This window comes from Polypterus senegalus, chromosome 6 (genome assembly GCF_016835505.1).
Source record: "Polypterus senegalus isolate Bchr_013 chromosome 6, ASM1683550v1, whole genome shotgun sequence".
NCBI lineage: Eukaryota > Metazoa > Chordata > Cladistia > Polypteriformes > Polypteridae > Polypterus > Polypterus senegalus.
Window position 1 is genome coordinate 62,504,507 of NC_053159.1, and position 16,376 is coordinate 62,520,882.

At 38.3% G+C, this 16,376-nt stretch overlaps 1 protein-coding gene across 4 annotated transcripts in view; it reads right to left on the minus strand.

The window, feature by feature from the left end:
• The window catches only part of LOC120531075 (myo-inositol 2-dehydrogenase-like), a 128,823-nt gene extending 122,921 nt beyond the window's left edge, over positions 1 to 5,902 (minus strand). Inside the window, exon 1 of one of the 4 annotated variants that reach the window (XM_039756113.1) lies at positions 4,497 to 5,901. In XM_039756113.1, coding sequence (XP_039612047.1) covers positions 4,497 to 4,741 — 245 coding nt within the window. In that variant the 5' untranslated portion in view covers positions 4,742 to 5,901. Of the gene's footprint in view, positions 1 to 2,069; positions 2,173 to 4,496 lie in introns of those variants that run through there. The other 3 variants (XM_039756111.1, XM_039756114.1, XM_039756112.1) reach the window with 3 other exon arrangements.
• Between the last annotated feature and the right edge of the window lie 10,474 nt (positions 5,903 to 16,376).

Genomic DNA, 16,376 nt, shown 5'->3' on the forward strand with positions numbered 1-16,376 from the left:
GAAACAACTGGAAAACCAGCAAGAAAAACACAAACTCCATGTAAACTACTGAAATTAAAACAAAAAACCAATTTATATAATCTGCATGACTTCAAATTAGGAAAACAAAAACTGTTACAGTATACAGTATTTCAAAATCAACAGCAGAATAAATTTAATTGATTTAAGAGCTTAAATCAAAAAATTCTTAAGAAGAATGCCAAAGCATCTGTGCATGGCCTGAAGTTGATGTGTAATTGGGTTATGCAGCTGGAAAATGACCCAAAACACAAATATGAGTGGTACAGAAAAAGCAAAATTAAAAGTGTTAAGTAGAGTAGTTAAAATCCTGATATGAACTCAATAGAGTTACTGTGGAAGGACCTGAAGCAAGAAGTTCATGTTTATAAATCTACCAATACATCTGAATTAATGCAGTCCTGCAAATGGGAATGGGCTATAATTCTTCAATACTGATGTAATATATTGGAAAGTACTTAGTTTCAGTTATTACTGCTAAAGGTGCTGCAACCAGGTATTTCAAATATGGATGAAACTGCTCCTTCACATAGGCAATGTCAGAGTAATGGATAACTTAGATTAATGAATAAAAAGAGAAATGATTTAAATAGTGTATTATTTGTTAACTCAGGTTTTCGTTCCCTAATATTGCATTCTGTGTAAAGGTCTAAAACTATTCATTGTGACAGTTTATGCAGTGCTATTATAGCTTCTAATTTGGGAACTGCATGCACAGTACACACATTACAATATCAAAGTTCATATGGTTTACTTTTTTTTTGTGATTAAAGACAATGTTGACTATGGGGACCAATCCAACAACACTAAAACTTGCTCTCTGTCCTTCACCAGTATGTTAATCAATTCTTTGATTTTTTGAAATGAAAATTTTAATCCCGTCAACAAAGAGATATCCTGTTCATACCATGAAAGGACAAGCCACATAAATGTTGATGCTGAACCGCCTTCATTGCTGCTTCTTTTTGATTGTCAGTGGTGCTTTTCTCCTTGAATGCATAATAGAACAACTAGACCATGTAGCAAACTGGATGTGTCCCTAGTAAAAGCAGACATGTTTAAAATGCATGTTAAAAATTTTCTAACAGTTTAAAATTTTCAATTTTGCAAGAAGCAAGAATATTACAGATGGATTCTCTAAGTGAAGATGTTCACTTCAGGTCAGTTTGTCTTGTATACTCTGACTCAAAGACACCAGTGGACACTATTTCTCCTCTACATGTGTGTTCTGAAATTGTAACTGCAGTGAGCACAGACTAAACAGAATGTCACTCGCCTCATTATGGAGTACGACTGAGGAACTGTACCATCAAAATAATTTTTTAAAGAAACAAGGGGCAGAGCCCCCTGCTTGCTTCAGTCACCCACTCCCGGGTTTGGTTTACCGAATAAACAATTTAAAGAGATTGTTATTTTCATGGGAATTGTTACATATGCATTATTTTCACTTTTACTTTAAAACTTTTGTAAAAACGATACTTGTCCTTAATTTCAGGCCCCGGGCAAGGTTACTTCTCTTTCTCGTAGGACGTATAACACTGGTCACGTTGTGAAGGTGGTGTGGCTGAACGCACGCTAAGGAGATGCCATCGAATCATCTGCTGTCTTTCAGCTGCTGGCGAGCTACCTGTTCTGCTTGTTGGGCTGCCTGATATCATTTCAAAGCCTGTACAGCAGATTTCCTTTTGCCACTTAGCGTCTCTGCCGCTCGCGTTGTGTGGGGTGGTCAGGGTGGCTGAACACATGCAAGGAGAAGCAGTCGGATCATCTGCTGGCGAGCTGCGTGTTTTGCTTGTCGTTGTTTTAAGAGCGGGGAGCAAGTTAAAGTGCCTCTTGCGGGACTTCAAATTGTCTTCCGAAAAGATCACATCTCGTCTCCCTACCCAAGATTTTTTTTTTTTAATATAGAGATAAGCAACAAGTGTATTAGCAATAAAACAGTAATTTTACAGGAATGTGCTTTGTATTTTATTGCAGCTTTCTTTTATGCAGCACTGTAAACCAAGAAGTAAAAAATAGTGCTTCATAACACAACATTCCAAAAAGTGCACCTCCAAGGGACTCTCAGCTCTTTAAGCATCTTCCTTGTATTCTCCTCCATGATGCTTAAAACACAAAACACCAATTATAGATCTCTTTTATTAACCTAAACAAAATAAGAAAAAAAACATTTGCTTGTCAATACCTTAAACCTATAAAATGCTCATATTTTTACTAAATGTAATTAAAATGTACAAAAGACACCATTAAATATTTAACAAAGCATAAGCTTAGGCAGACACCTTTCTGAAATATATGGCTGCAATTAAATGGTACTTGCTTTTTGCTCTCTAGATCTATCTTTCTGTATATTCAATCAATTCAACCTATACTAGGATGATGTACAAAACAATGTGATCCTTTTAACCAATAAATAGTAGACACAGCTTATCACTGGTACAGAGAATCATGTTTCAACCATGTTTTTACCCAAAACTGACAAAAGTTTTTTTTTTTTAAACAAAGTAGAAGTAAGCTGCAGCTGTAGGCCTATTACCTGCTTCACATAGCAAATTCAATGCTAGTAATCTCACTGTACAGTGGGAAGACTTACTCACCAAGAGTGTTAGATTTCAAAACAACATAAACCCACATTTTACTGGGACCATATTTTAAAGTTGCTGATTATTTGTAAAAATTAAAATTTAAAGTAACCTACACAATCTGTTTTAGTGGTAGTGTGCTATCTACTGATAGTTGATATACTTAACTCTGCAAAAGCTTCTGAGTGAATCTACACTTGCTGTCTTAAGCATATCCAAAGTCTTCCCTGCTTGCTCAACGCTGCAAAAGTACCACATCCAGCTGCAGAGCACTTCTCTGGGCTTACATGTGGATCTTTGGAGACAATTCTTATTTCAAAAGCTACAGAGCTGACATATTGCACATTCACTTATCTTCACTGGTCTAACAAGTTACAGGCAGTTTACCTTACAAACCTGCTGCAGATAACTGTATGCTAAATACTAAATGGTTAGGCCGTGATGTAGAAGATACATAGGTTACATGTAAATGAGATGCCACTGTATAATATTAAATACAGCACAGATAAACCAAACAACTCTTTATATAGGCTCTGATTTTTCACCACAAACACCAAAAGCTCATCGCACTACAGTTTTGGTAGGCTATTTAAGACAATGAACCTTTAAAGGCCAGATGTAATCAAAGTAAATCAGATACAGACAAGCCACCATCTTCACCAACATGGGTGGTTAGGAGAGTCCAAACATGAAAATCAAAATGAAGTTTGAAGTGTCTTGTGGACAAAATTCACATCTCCGCTCTATATTCATTCAGAAGATTGTAGGTATTCAAACACTACTCTAACCTCCCCCACTTTTCTTTAAACAATCAAATATTTAGTTTCCATTGCCCATCTCTAAATGATCTCTCTTTCTCTGGTATGGTGCAGTCTATGGTCTGATAATGAACCAAGTATATTGCCTTCTCTAGTGACTTATGGTTTTGACAATGGTTCTGTTCATGGTCTGCTGCTCTTCAGTGTCTGTGAACTTCAACTGAGACACATTATCGACCAAAGCAAACTTATGTTAGATCCAGAAATGCTTTCTTTGATGCATGCTAACAAACTCATGATATATATTTTACTTTATTTTTTTATACAGATCAATAAAATTTGAGGAAGATATGACATTTCCATATCTGCTGTAATCTATACCATATATTTATACACTACTGCTAATAAACTTTTTGCAACAACTAAAACATAACATTGTAGAGGTTATCTGGTTCCAACTGATTTCTCTGTTTCAAAAGGCGTGTTTGTTTATTCTTAATATCTGGTTCTCTCCAAGTTTCTCTTGATGCTGTCAATATTACATTCTTGGTTGTACGTAATTTATTGCATGTCATTTTGACACAATAATGACTCCTTGTATGCACTACAATGGGCCCTGCTGTTAATAAGCACTACAAAAAAAAGTGACTGCAAAGTATGCACAAGCTTTTAAGTGAACACTTTAAACAAGAAACAAGGCAAAGCAGACCGAGTTTGAAACCGAGCCTGTTGTTGTCTGTGTTGAACATACACAGCTCAAACTGTGTGCATCTGACAATTTTTCTCTAGGTCATTCTATTTTACTTCCCAAAGAATGGCATGTTAACTGGGATCAATCACTAAGTTAGGCCTTTATGAGTAAGCAAGTATTTGTTTCAGCATGCAAAGGTGATTTGTGCTTTTTTCCAGATGCTGTCTGAAGTCGTTTGGGCCCCTAAAGCCAAAGCATGACTAAATAAGATGAAACGATTTACATTAAAAACATGCAAGTCTAAAGATGAAAAGATTTACACACTTCAGGCCATTCTGATGGTTGTTTATAACTCTTTCCTTCCAATGTGTATAATTAAATAGTTGTACCATTTGTGCTACAATGCAGATAACGATAAACTGCACTCTGTCTTTTGTCAACACTCACATTAAGGAAGACTTCCTTTCCCACTGCTGCTTAATCAGCCTTCTGTTGCGGTAGTGGCGGGCTGAAGCCAGGTGCTCCAGGATCCGATCCCGTCGAACTCTCATTGGGATCCCGCAGGACCGACAGTAAAGTAGTTCCACAAGAGTTCTCTCTCCAGATTCATGCTGCTCCACTACATGCCTCTTCACCGCCAGGTCACTGAACTCGGCTGCGTAGTCATGGAGAGTCTTTTTTTTCCTTCCCATTGCAAAGCTTAAAATCGATAACTATTTTTTTGCGTCTTTACTGCACAAGTAGGAAAATCAAGTAGACTCCAGTTAGATAAAACGTCACAATAGGAGCTGGTGCATCTGACTTTCATGGGACGAAGGATGGCTGTTAAAGTACTTATAACCTAACTCTTACAATCCATGTATTATAAAAACAAGCCCATTTGGAGAATGAATTAAATTCTCCCAATACATAAAATCTGAGAAAGAAAAACGATGTACTGTTTCAAATGTTACATTTTTGTCTTACTAACTGATGAATCAAATGTCTTAATATGCAAATGGCAGAGTACGTGACTACTGTACTAAAAAAAAAAAAATCTTCGCAGAACTTCGAGGTGGTTAGTGATCGTCAACGTCCCTTTTGGGGCATTCATAAAAAATCACAGTTCTAGGTCAACATTTTTAAACTTGTAACTAGAACGGTATACATTTCACTTTTTTCCCCATTCCTTTCAACTTTATAGCGTGTCAACGTTTGCACTTTTCGCGGTTGATTCACCTATACAATTCGAGGTGGTATGTATTTCCAAGGTTTCTAATTGCTCCTGTAATGTTCATCTCCGAAGTTATTAAATTTTCCAAATAGTAAAGTGAACAATTCCACCGCCAAAGCCTTATGCCACTTTGTAACGTGGACGTCGTCTACTTTAGTGAGTTTCCAAATGTACGTTTCCCGTGTACTTGCAGTTTATTTACTGGCATGCATGAAACCTTGTATTTTTAACTCTTTAAAGCGACTTCGGAAAGTTCCAAGGCGACAGTTTTCAACTTGCCCGCGCCAGTTTATTTTGGAAGTTCCGTGCGCCCCATTATTCTGGCGTCTCTTGCTATTGCCGTTCTCACCAGCACCTTTGCAGCCTTTAACGTGCATTCCGAACGTATTTCCCTGGCAAGTAGTCTCCCTGTCCACCTCCCCGGGGCTGCAAGTTCAGATTGCTTTCCATCGGCAGAGACTCCAGAGCAAAGAAACTCAACTCGGGATTGTCAATGTCATTTCTTCTTAGTACTAAGGCCTGGGTAAAGTTGACTGCCTTGTCGAACTCGTGCAGGACAACATGACCTCTTTTAATCTCTTCGCTGTCACCACCAGTTCACTGATTCGGAGTGAAGATTCGCGAACAACATCCGTCGGAGCTAATTTTGGTTACACCTCCTCCAAGCAACAAGGGCGGGGTGATCAGCACCATTCCACCCATTTTGACAAAATATTTTACCGCACCATCTTGAGGGTGGGAGGAGGAATAACACGGTACGCTAGAACATAGACATATATAGGTAGACGCCGCATTCACTGTGTTGCTCAGTCGACACGATACGTCAGCGCGTCCGCCATATTGCGAGTGGCAAAATTGCCATTTAAATTAATACAGTTAGACATGAAAACCGGGTTTTCTGATGAAAAAACAATAACGTTTAAAACAGTATCGTTTACATACAACAGATTTTGACGAATCGTTTAAATGAAATTATTTATATCTATTTATACACCAATAATGGTAATTATTAAATAATAATTATTATTATTATTAAATAATTCCTCCCATATAAGTAACATTTCTCAGACTGCCTTCTTCAATCTCCGAAACATTTCTAGATTTCGTCCTGTTCTAACGCAACACGGTACTGAAGTATTGGTTAATGCCCTAGTCACCTCAAGTATAGATTACTGTAATGATATTCTATTTGGCATCCCACAAAAACGTATCCATCGCTTACAACTTCTTCAAAATTCTGCTGCCAGGATAATAACCTGTTCTAAATCCACTGAACATATTACACCTATTCTCTCTCAACTTCACTGGCTCCCTGTTCACTACTGAATACAATACAAAATACAGCTCAACATTTAAAGCTCTCCACAGTCTTGTTCCCTCTCGCTCACTCAGATCCTGTAATTTAAGAGTATTCAGTCTGGCAATATGGTGCAGCCTTAGTTTGTGGAAGACAGACACAACTAAAGACCATGAGCCTAAAAATGACGGTTGTCAGTTTGAAACTGTGTTTCCTCAATGTGCTCCTTGAGAAAAAAAACATCATCTGAACAAATATCAGCCCGAACAAACTGATTGATTAAAGATACACTGACAGCTTGCCCTAATGTCGACTGTCGGATAACATGCTCAGCTACTTTGACCACCTTGACTGTACCCTCAGAAGGAATCATTAAACCTCTTTTGTTTTTTAATGTGAGCAAGAGGTAGCTTTGATCATATTACGCCGGAACAGCATCTGTTACCAAACTAGCACGGCACACATTACAGGACAGCTTTCTCAAAATCCCGTCTAAGGGCTACCTCCACTGCTTTCTGAGGAGGATTTCTTTGGGAAACCTTCAAAGTTTGAGAAATGTTAACAGCTAACAACAATCTACATGACTAAATACGTTTAGCCAAAACGTCATTTGGAGGCTCATTTGAGCACATAAATTTGCTATCTTAGCCTGCCTTAGCTAAAGTTAAGATTATAAAATGGGATTTTCTAATGGCCAAATATAACCAAAACAATTGTTCAGCCTTAACTATGAAATGTAACCCCCGGGATCTGGTTTTGGAGCGTAGCGGTTTGTACAATCGCAAGCAGCACATGCGTGAGGCATCTTTATCCATTACTTCACGTAACAACAGAGCTACTCGTAATATGGCGGTGACGTTGACGTACGATGCTGCTGGTCATGCGGCATCTAGTAATTCTATGTCTATGCGCTGGAATGGCATTTGTGCCAAAAAATAGTAATCATGCGGTAAAGCGATATACTGAATATTAATGAGTTCATACACTGTAAAGAGATGTAATTAAATAAAACTAATTACATTATTGTGAAAAGTCATCTAATGATTATGAAATACAATTTCATCATTGCATTATTATTGCAGGATTTATTTCAAAAGTGCCTTATTTCTGTAGACCGTTTATATTTCACAATGTGCCTTTTTCAAATGGTAGGCCTACATTTTTGAATCGGTCTCTTTTAATGCCATCGCTATTTATTTCAAAATTCCTCTTTTCGTGATAATTTGTTACTTGTCAATTAAGAACAGGGGCCTCATGCACATAGACATAGAATTACTAGACGCCGCATGACCAGCAGCATCGTACATCAACGTCGCTGCCATATTGCGAGTGGCACTGCTGTGAAGTAATGGATAAAGATGCTTCATGCATGTGCTGCTTGGGATTGTACAAACCGCTACGCTCCAAACCAGATCCCGGGGGATTACATATCATAGGTTAGACTGAACAATTGTTTGGTTATATTTGGCCATTAGAAAATCCCGAATTATAATCTTAACTTTAGCTATGGCAGGCTAAATTAGCAAAGCTATGCATTTATGTGCCCAAGTGAGCCTCCAAAAAATGTTTTGGCCAAACGTAGTCACCAACTATGTAGATTGTTGTTAGCTGTTAACATTTCTCAAACTTTGAAGGTTTCCCAAAGAAATCCACCTCAGGAAGCAGGGGAGGTAGCCCTTAGACGGGATTTTGAGAAAGCTGTCCTGTGATGTGTGCCGTGCTAGTTTGGTAACGGCATAATATACCTGCTCACATTAAAAACAAAGGAGGTTCGATGATTCCTTCTGAGGGTACAGTCAAGGTGGTTAAAGTAGCGTGTTATCCGACAGTCCACATTAGAGCAAGCTGTCAGTGTATCTTTGATCGATCAGTTTGTTCGGGATGATACTGGTTCAGGGGCCTCATGTATAAACGGTGCGTACGCACAGAAATGTTGCGTAAGAACTTTTCCACGTTCAAATCGCGATGTATAAAACCTACACTTGGCGTAAAGCCACGCACTTTTCCACGGTACCTCATGCCTTGACGTACGCAAGTTCTCCGCTCGGTTTTGCAAACTGGCGGCACCCAGCGTCAAAGCAATGGTACTGTTCTTGTGTGATTACTCATTATTTTCATGACGCGGCTTTATAAATACACAGAAACTAACCGCATATTGTTTATTAGTGTAATGCATCTGATTGTAATTAACTCGTAACAATATAATGGTCAGGGAACAGCCATAGTATTCCAAATACCATAGCTGTTCTCACTTCTCCTTCTTCTTCTTCTTCTTCTTTCAGCTCCTCCCGTTAGGAGTTGCCACAGCGGATCATCTTTTTCCATATTACTCTCACTGCACCACTCGGAGTATTTATATCACTGTATCTGAGTGTGAATCACAGCAGCAGCTGATCGGAAAGAGAATTATCGGTATACGGCATTAAGCACACGCTGTCTCTGCCACGCAAAACGTTTCAAAGCCTTTCCTGTACGGACCTCGCGGTTCAGAAACAGTTTAATCCCAAGAACTTTAAATGCACTCAATCAATTGCTCCTTGTAGAACTGTTTGGACTTATAAGTACAATCACCCCACTGTAAACTTGCACTACAGTTATAATATTACACAACCTGAGTCACTTTATAAAGCGCGTATTTACATATGATGACGATATCATTTTTAAGGTGAAATGCAGCAAAATATGTTTGTTAAATTATACACATAAAACTTTAACTTCATTTAAATAATCTATATTCTTCACTGGAGTGTCGTGAAGGATAGAATAATTAAACATGTACTACGAAGATATTTCAATGTTCTTTAAACGTTTTGAAGAATCGGCGCTAAGCTTACAGATGGCTTAACGTCTATTACAGAGCTGATTGTATGGCGATCGGTTACTTGGGGAAAGAAAAGCAAGGACTCTTGGGGCCACGCCAATATATATTGAATATAAAACAGAAAGAGAAAATAACAACACAGCTAAAAACGCAGCGACAAATTTCGACAAAAGATAAATGCTTGTCATGAGCACGAGGCTCATGAAACACATGTTTAATAATGTGCTTTAGCTCCTATCATCATGAAAATGATATCACGTATACATCTCAGTATTTTAGTTATTCAGAGAGCTGTAATATCACAAATGTAATGGACTCTGTGTCCAGTTGGAGGAAGAGAGCCAGTTTAAGAAGCAAGTAGTGATTCACACACATAGATCACATACGAGTAGAAGATCAAATACAAAACAAAGCATTTAACGTGCTACTTTAATTACGTTGTGATTTGAGAAACTGGTTAATTAAACGATTTTAAGATGAAGTTTATGATGTTCTACTAAATGACAAAATAAACTACGTGATTAAAGTGGAAATGTCGAGATTGAAGTTGACATTTCGTGCTTTTTCCCCACTGTGTGCCTTTTTCTCTGTACCCTAATAAGCTTTCATATGACACTCAGACAGTGGGCTACAACTCGGCTTTTCACGGCGACTTTGATATGTGACTTCTTTTTTATTTCCGGCACTGTGCGATTTTGTGAATGTGAGCTTTCAAGTTTCTCCAACACGCTATGTCACTCGATTAACTTCCTTTTGTTGATTATACCACGGTTTATTTGAACAAATAGTATGTTTTTCCTTTGCCTCCACTTGGTATTCGCTGAAATTCTTATATTTTCCCCGTGCTTTTCCCATTGTCTTTTCACAGAAGGCTGCGCTTAAGGGCGATTTATATTGATTTGCATATTCAAATAGGCGTAATTCTGGGAGGATTTGGGGCGTTACATAATGCGCGTGCACGAGCGTTAGTTTTCACGCTGATCGGGATTTATGTAACGGAAGAACGTGGAAGTTGGAGTACGCACAGATTCCTGCATCTGGATTTTTCTGTGCGTAAGCACATTTCGCTTTTGTGCTTACGCCATGTTATAGTGCGGTTCTACGCACGGCGTTATACATGAGGCCCCAGAGGATGTGTTTTTTCTCAAGGAGCATATTGAGGAAACACGGTTCGAAATTGACAACCATCATTTCATGCTCATGTGTTAAGTTGTATCTGTCTTCCACAAACTAAGGTTGTACCATATTGCCAGACTGAATACTCTCAAATTACAGAGTGGCAACACATGGAAAGAGCTATGTAAGACAGTTCTGTTTCAAGGATTTTAGATCCTATCCTGTATATATTTAAGTAACCACATTGTGTGTGTGAGAGAGAGATTGAGAGAGGAATGAGTGAAATGTTTTCAGAAATTATTAAGCCCAATTTGTATACAATAAAATTGTTTATTTTTGTCATTGAGTGTATCATTTCACTGTTAAAAGAAAGACCAGACTGCCAGTTGCAGTCTTACTATTTTGACTTTCAGACTAGTTTTTGTCTCAAATAATAATAATAATAATAATAATAATGATACATTTTATTTAATAGGCACCTTTCTTAGCACTCAAGGTCACCTTACAATAAAATTAAACAACATTAGTAAAATTAAAACAAGAGAATGATAAATCAAAAAGCAATAATTAGCAAACTAACAAAGATAACTGGAAATAACAGTGCAAAATTCACAATTGGTATGCCAGTGTTAAAAGATAGGTTTTGAGGGTACTTTTAAAATGTGTTATTGAATTGAGCTGACATATATTAGAGGGAAGGGAATTCCACAGTTGAGGAGCACTATGACAGAATGCTCGAGCTCCCATAGAACAGAGTTTGATGTGTGGTACAGAAAGTAGAGATGCAGATGAGGATTTTAGTGAGCGAGACAAGTGTCAGTCTGTAGGAGATCAGTGAGGTAGGGAGGAGCTTTAAATGTTAAGAGCGGTATTTTGTATTGTATTCAGTAGTGACCAGGGAGCCAGTGAAGTTGAGAGAGAATAGGTGTAATATGTTCAGTGGATTTAGAACAGCAGGTTATTATCCTGGCAGCAGAGTTTTGAAGAAGTTGTAAGCGATTGATAAGTTTTTGTGGGATGCCAGATAGAATAGCATTACAGTAATCTATATGTGAGGTGACTAGGGCATTATCTATCTATCTATCTAACCAATACTTTAGTACTGTGTTGTGTAAGAACAGGACGAAGTCTAGAAATGTTTCAGAGATGGAAGAAGGCAGTCAGAGAAATGTTACTTATATGGGAGGAATTATTTAATAATAATAATTATTATTATTATTTAATAATTGCCATTATTAGTGTTTAAATGGATATAAATAATTGCATTTAAACAATTCGCCAAAATCTGTTGTATGTAAACGATAGTTTTAAACGTTATTGTTTGTTCATCAATAAAAAGTTCACGCTTTTGTTTTCAGTAGGCTAGATTACTGTAACACACTCCTCTCAGGACTACCCAAGAAAGACATCAACCGATTGCAACTAGTGCAGAATGCAGCTGCTAGAATCCTAACTAGGAAAAGAAAATCGAAGCACATTTCTCCAGTTTTGATGTCACTACATTGGTTACCTGTGTCATTCAGAATTGACTTAAATAATCTCGCTCCATCATATATCCATCTTAACCTACAGAGAATGCAGCTTGCTGTGTTTTAGTGAAACGTGGCTAACGTCTCTCATCCCAGATGCTAACGTGGAGCTACCCGGGTTTAGCACAGTAATAGAGCGGACAGAGACGCAAGTACCCGCGGAAAGAAGAAAGGAGGAGGACTCGCTCACTATGTCAATACAAAGTGGTGCAACTCAGGACATGTAAACGTTAAAATCTCCACTTGCTGCAGGGAAATCGAACTGTTGGCCGTAAGTCTGCGCCCCTATTACTTGCCCAGAGAGTTTGGACACGTGATTGCTGTTATTGTTTACATCCCCCCTCAAGCGAACGCGGAGATGACGAGTGACATCATCCATTCCGCAGCACCCTGAGGCACTTGTGCTAATCGCTGGAGACTTTAACCATGTGACGCTGGACAAAACATTACCTGCCTTCTCCCAGTATGTGGATTGTAACACTCGGGGAAACAGGACTATCGACCTACTGTATGCAAACGTTAAAACGCATACAGCGCCACCCCGCTGACTCCGCTTGGGAAAGCAGATCATAACCTGGTTCTGCTTCAGCCTCAATACAAACCAAGAGTGAGGGCGCTACCTACAACTACACGCTCATTCAGGAAGTGGTCCCCTGGCGCCTCCCAGCAGCCGTGAGTCGGGGTAATTCTTGGTAGCGAGAACCAATCGGATCGCTCTCCGCTACCAAGATTCTACCAAGAATTGAAAGCTCGGGCCAATCGCGGCCCGTATCGGCTACCAAGAATTGACCAATCGCGCCCCGTTTCGGCTACCAAGAATTGGCCAATGACGGCTCGCTCTGCTACCAAGAATTGACGAATCACGACTACCAAAACTCGGAGAGGGCGGGCCAACCTCTTGTCAGTTAATGTATTCTGCAAAAGCTTGTTCGAATCGGCACACAGAGACGCTTTGCGATTTGCGTTGCTTTTTGAACTGTCTAAAAATGTTACTCACTAGTGTCGGTTTGTGCAGATATATTTACGTTCACCTACACATGTTCTGAATGATTTTTTTTAAACATTCTTGGTTAAGATTATTACATTTACTAAATATTTGTGCAACACGTGTAAAGACAGATATAATAATGTATAAATACAGTATAATAAACATTGAATTGTATAATCATAGTTTAATTTTACAGAGTGAGCTTTAAAAATAATATGAAGTGCTCATTAATTATAAAAATACAAATCATAGAGAAAATCAACTATGTATATATATATATATACTCAGCAAAAAAAGAAACGTCCCTTTTTCAGGACTGTGTATTTCAACAATAATGTTTTAAAAATCCAAATAACTTTACAGATCTTTATTGTAAAGGGTTTAAACAATGTTTTCCATGCATGTTCAATTAACCATAATCAATTAATTAACATGCACCTGTGGAATGGTCGTTAAGACCTTAACAGCTTACAGAAAGTAGGCATTTAAGGTCACAGTTCTAAAAACGCAGGACACTAAAGAGACTTGTCTACCGACTGTGAAAGATGCCCAGGGTCCCTGCTCATCTGCGTGAACGTGCATTAGGCATGCTGCAGGGAGGCATGAGGACTGCTGATGTGGCTAGGGCAATAAATTGCCATGTCCGCACTGTGAGACGCCTAAGACAGCGCTACAGGGAGACAGGAAGGACAGCTGATCATCCTCGCAGTGGAAGCGCCCGGATCTCAATCCCATTGAGCACGTCTGAGACCTGTTGGATCGCAGGGTGAGGGCTAGGGCCATTCCCCCGAGAAATGTCCAGGAACTTGCAGGTGCCTTGGTGGAAGAGTGTGGTAACATCTCACAGCAAGAACTGACAAATCTGGTCCAGTCCATGAGGAGGAGATGCACTGCAGTACTTCAAGCAGCGGGTGGCCACACCAGATACTGACTGGTACTTTTGATTTTGAGCCTCCCTTCATTCAGGGACACATTGTGAAACATTTTTAGTTTATGTCTTATGGTGTTGACTCTTTTAGTGTTCATACAAATATTTACACATTAAATTTACTGAAAGTAAAAACAGTTGAAAGTCAGAGGACGTTTCTTTTTGCTGAGTATATATCTATCTATCTATTGAGATATATATATATATATATATAGAGAGAGAGAGAGAGAGAGAGAGAGAGAGAGAGAGAGAGAGAGAGAGAGAGAGAGAGAGAGAGAGAGAGAGAGAGAGAGAGAGAGAGATCATGCAGTAGAATAGCATATATATATATATATATTTATATATATATAGAGTTAATTATGCTTGTTTACTAGAACACATATAGCTATTTTGCACTAAGTATATAAACATTTCCCTCTGCAATATTGCAATATTTCCAAATATTTATTTTTACCTACTTCAAGAATGTCAGTTTGTGCAGATATAGTTACATTTACCTGCACATTTTTTTTTTAATGATTTTTTTAAACATTCTTGGTTAAGTTTATTACATTTATTAAATATTTATGCAACAAGTGTAAAGACATGTATAATAATCTATAAATATAATAAACATTGAATTGTATAATCAGTTCAATTTTCCATAGTGAGCTTTAAAAATAATATGAAGTGCTCTATAATTATAAAAATACAAATCATAGAAAGTGAAAAGTTTTTTTTTCTTGACTTTATCTTTGCCAATTTAAAAACTTTAAACTGAATTGTTTGGGCGAGTTCATTTTTATCTGAAAATGATAAATCAACTATGTGTACATATTTCCTACAAAAGACTCTTGGAAAGTCTTTCTGGTATATAAAGACCAATGAATCACTGCAGTAAAAATTATATATATATACTGTGTATATATGTACCTGTAAAAACAAGAGACCGGTATGCTTTTTTTTTTTAATACTTAACACTAATTTCACAAATCGTTCATATCAAGGCCAATATAGAATAATAATAATACTCTGTATTAACATTGATGTTATAATTTATGCTTATAAAGTAGACCTACACCTTTAATACTCAGACAATGCTATATATATAATGCTATATATATAAGTGCTGTTTACTGTTTACTTTGCAATATTTCCAAATTTTTAATTTTACCTACTTCAAATTAATTGTCAGCATCAACTAGAATATATTACTTTCCAAATGTTATAAATATATACAAACACAAAGCTGTGCACTATTATTTATTAAATCTTATTGTGCTTTCATTTTTATTTTATCCTTCTTGATTATGCTGTGCAGCCGTCTCAGACGATAGTAAAGGCACTTTATAAGGAAGTGAAATGCATTATTTGTTATAATTATGATTCAATAGAATAGGCAGGCAGTTTGTTTAAGTGTGATTTTTAACTTTACTTGTTGTCTGTGTGTTCCTTGACAAATCATACACTAAACAGTTTGTTTAATCAAAAAAGAAAAATAAACAAACTACAACTGCAATGTAGGATTCAAGGCACCGTTCGTTGAAGAGAAAGTTTTTTTTTTTTTCCATTCTGCAATGCGCCTTGAGCGGGATTCGAACTCGCGTTCCTGCAGTAATTTTTGGTAGGTCGTCTCTCAAGAATTGCAGCCGTACCTCGACTCATGCGCAATGTCCTTGAGGCAGAGCAGGCTCTGAGAGACTGCTTTGGAACTACAGACTGGGATATATTTCTTGGGTCACATAGTGAGAACATTGAAGAGGCTGTTGAATGCACAACTGATTACATCAACTTCTGTATGGACATTGTAGTTCCAGTAAGAACAGTATGCTGCTATGCTAACAACAAGCCATGGGTTACAAGTGACATCAAGGGCCTTTTGAACCAGAAGAAAAGGGCTTTTAAAGGTGGTGATCAGCATGAGCTCAAGCGCGTGCAGAAGGAACTCGAGTCCAGCTCAGGGCGGCGAAAGAGCAGTACAGGAGAAAGCTGGAGCAGAAGTTGCAGAACAACAGCATGAAGGAAGTGTGGGATGGGATGAAGATTATCACTGGCTGCAGCTCGAAGCGGGGTGCCGCCATCGAGACAGACGTGGAGAGAGCAAACCAAATGAACAACTTCTTTAATAGGTTTGATCACAGTAACCCACTCTCACCTCGGAGTACTGCATCCTCCAACCATCCTTCTGCTGATACCAGCATAGGTGAGACATCCCCACCCACAATTACAGCAGCACATGTGAGCAGAGAGCTGAAAAGACTTCGTGCCAGCAAAGCAGCGGGTCCAGATGGTGTATCGCCACGACTGCTGAAGGCATGTGCGTTGGAACTGGGGAGTCCTCTACAGCGCATCTTCAACCTGAGCCTGGAACAGGGAGAGTCCCAAGGCTTTGGAAAACATCTTGTATCACCCCTGTCCCAAAGGTATCACGTCCTAGTGAGCTGAATGACTTCCGG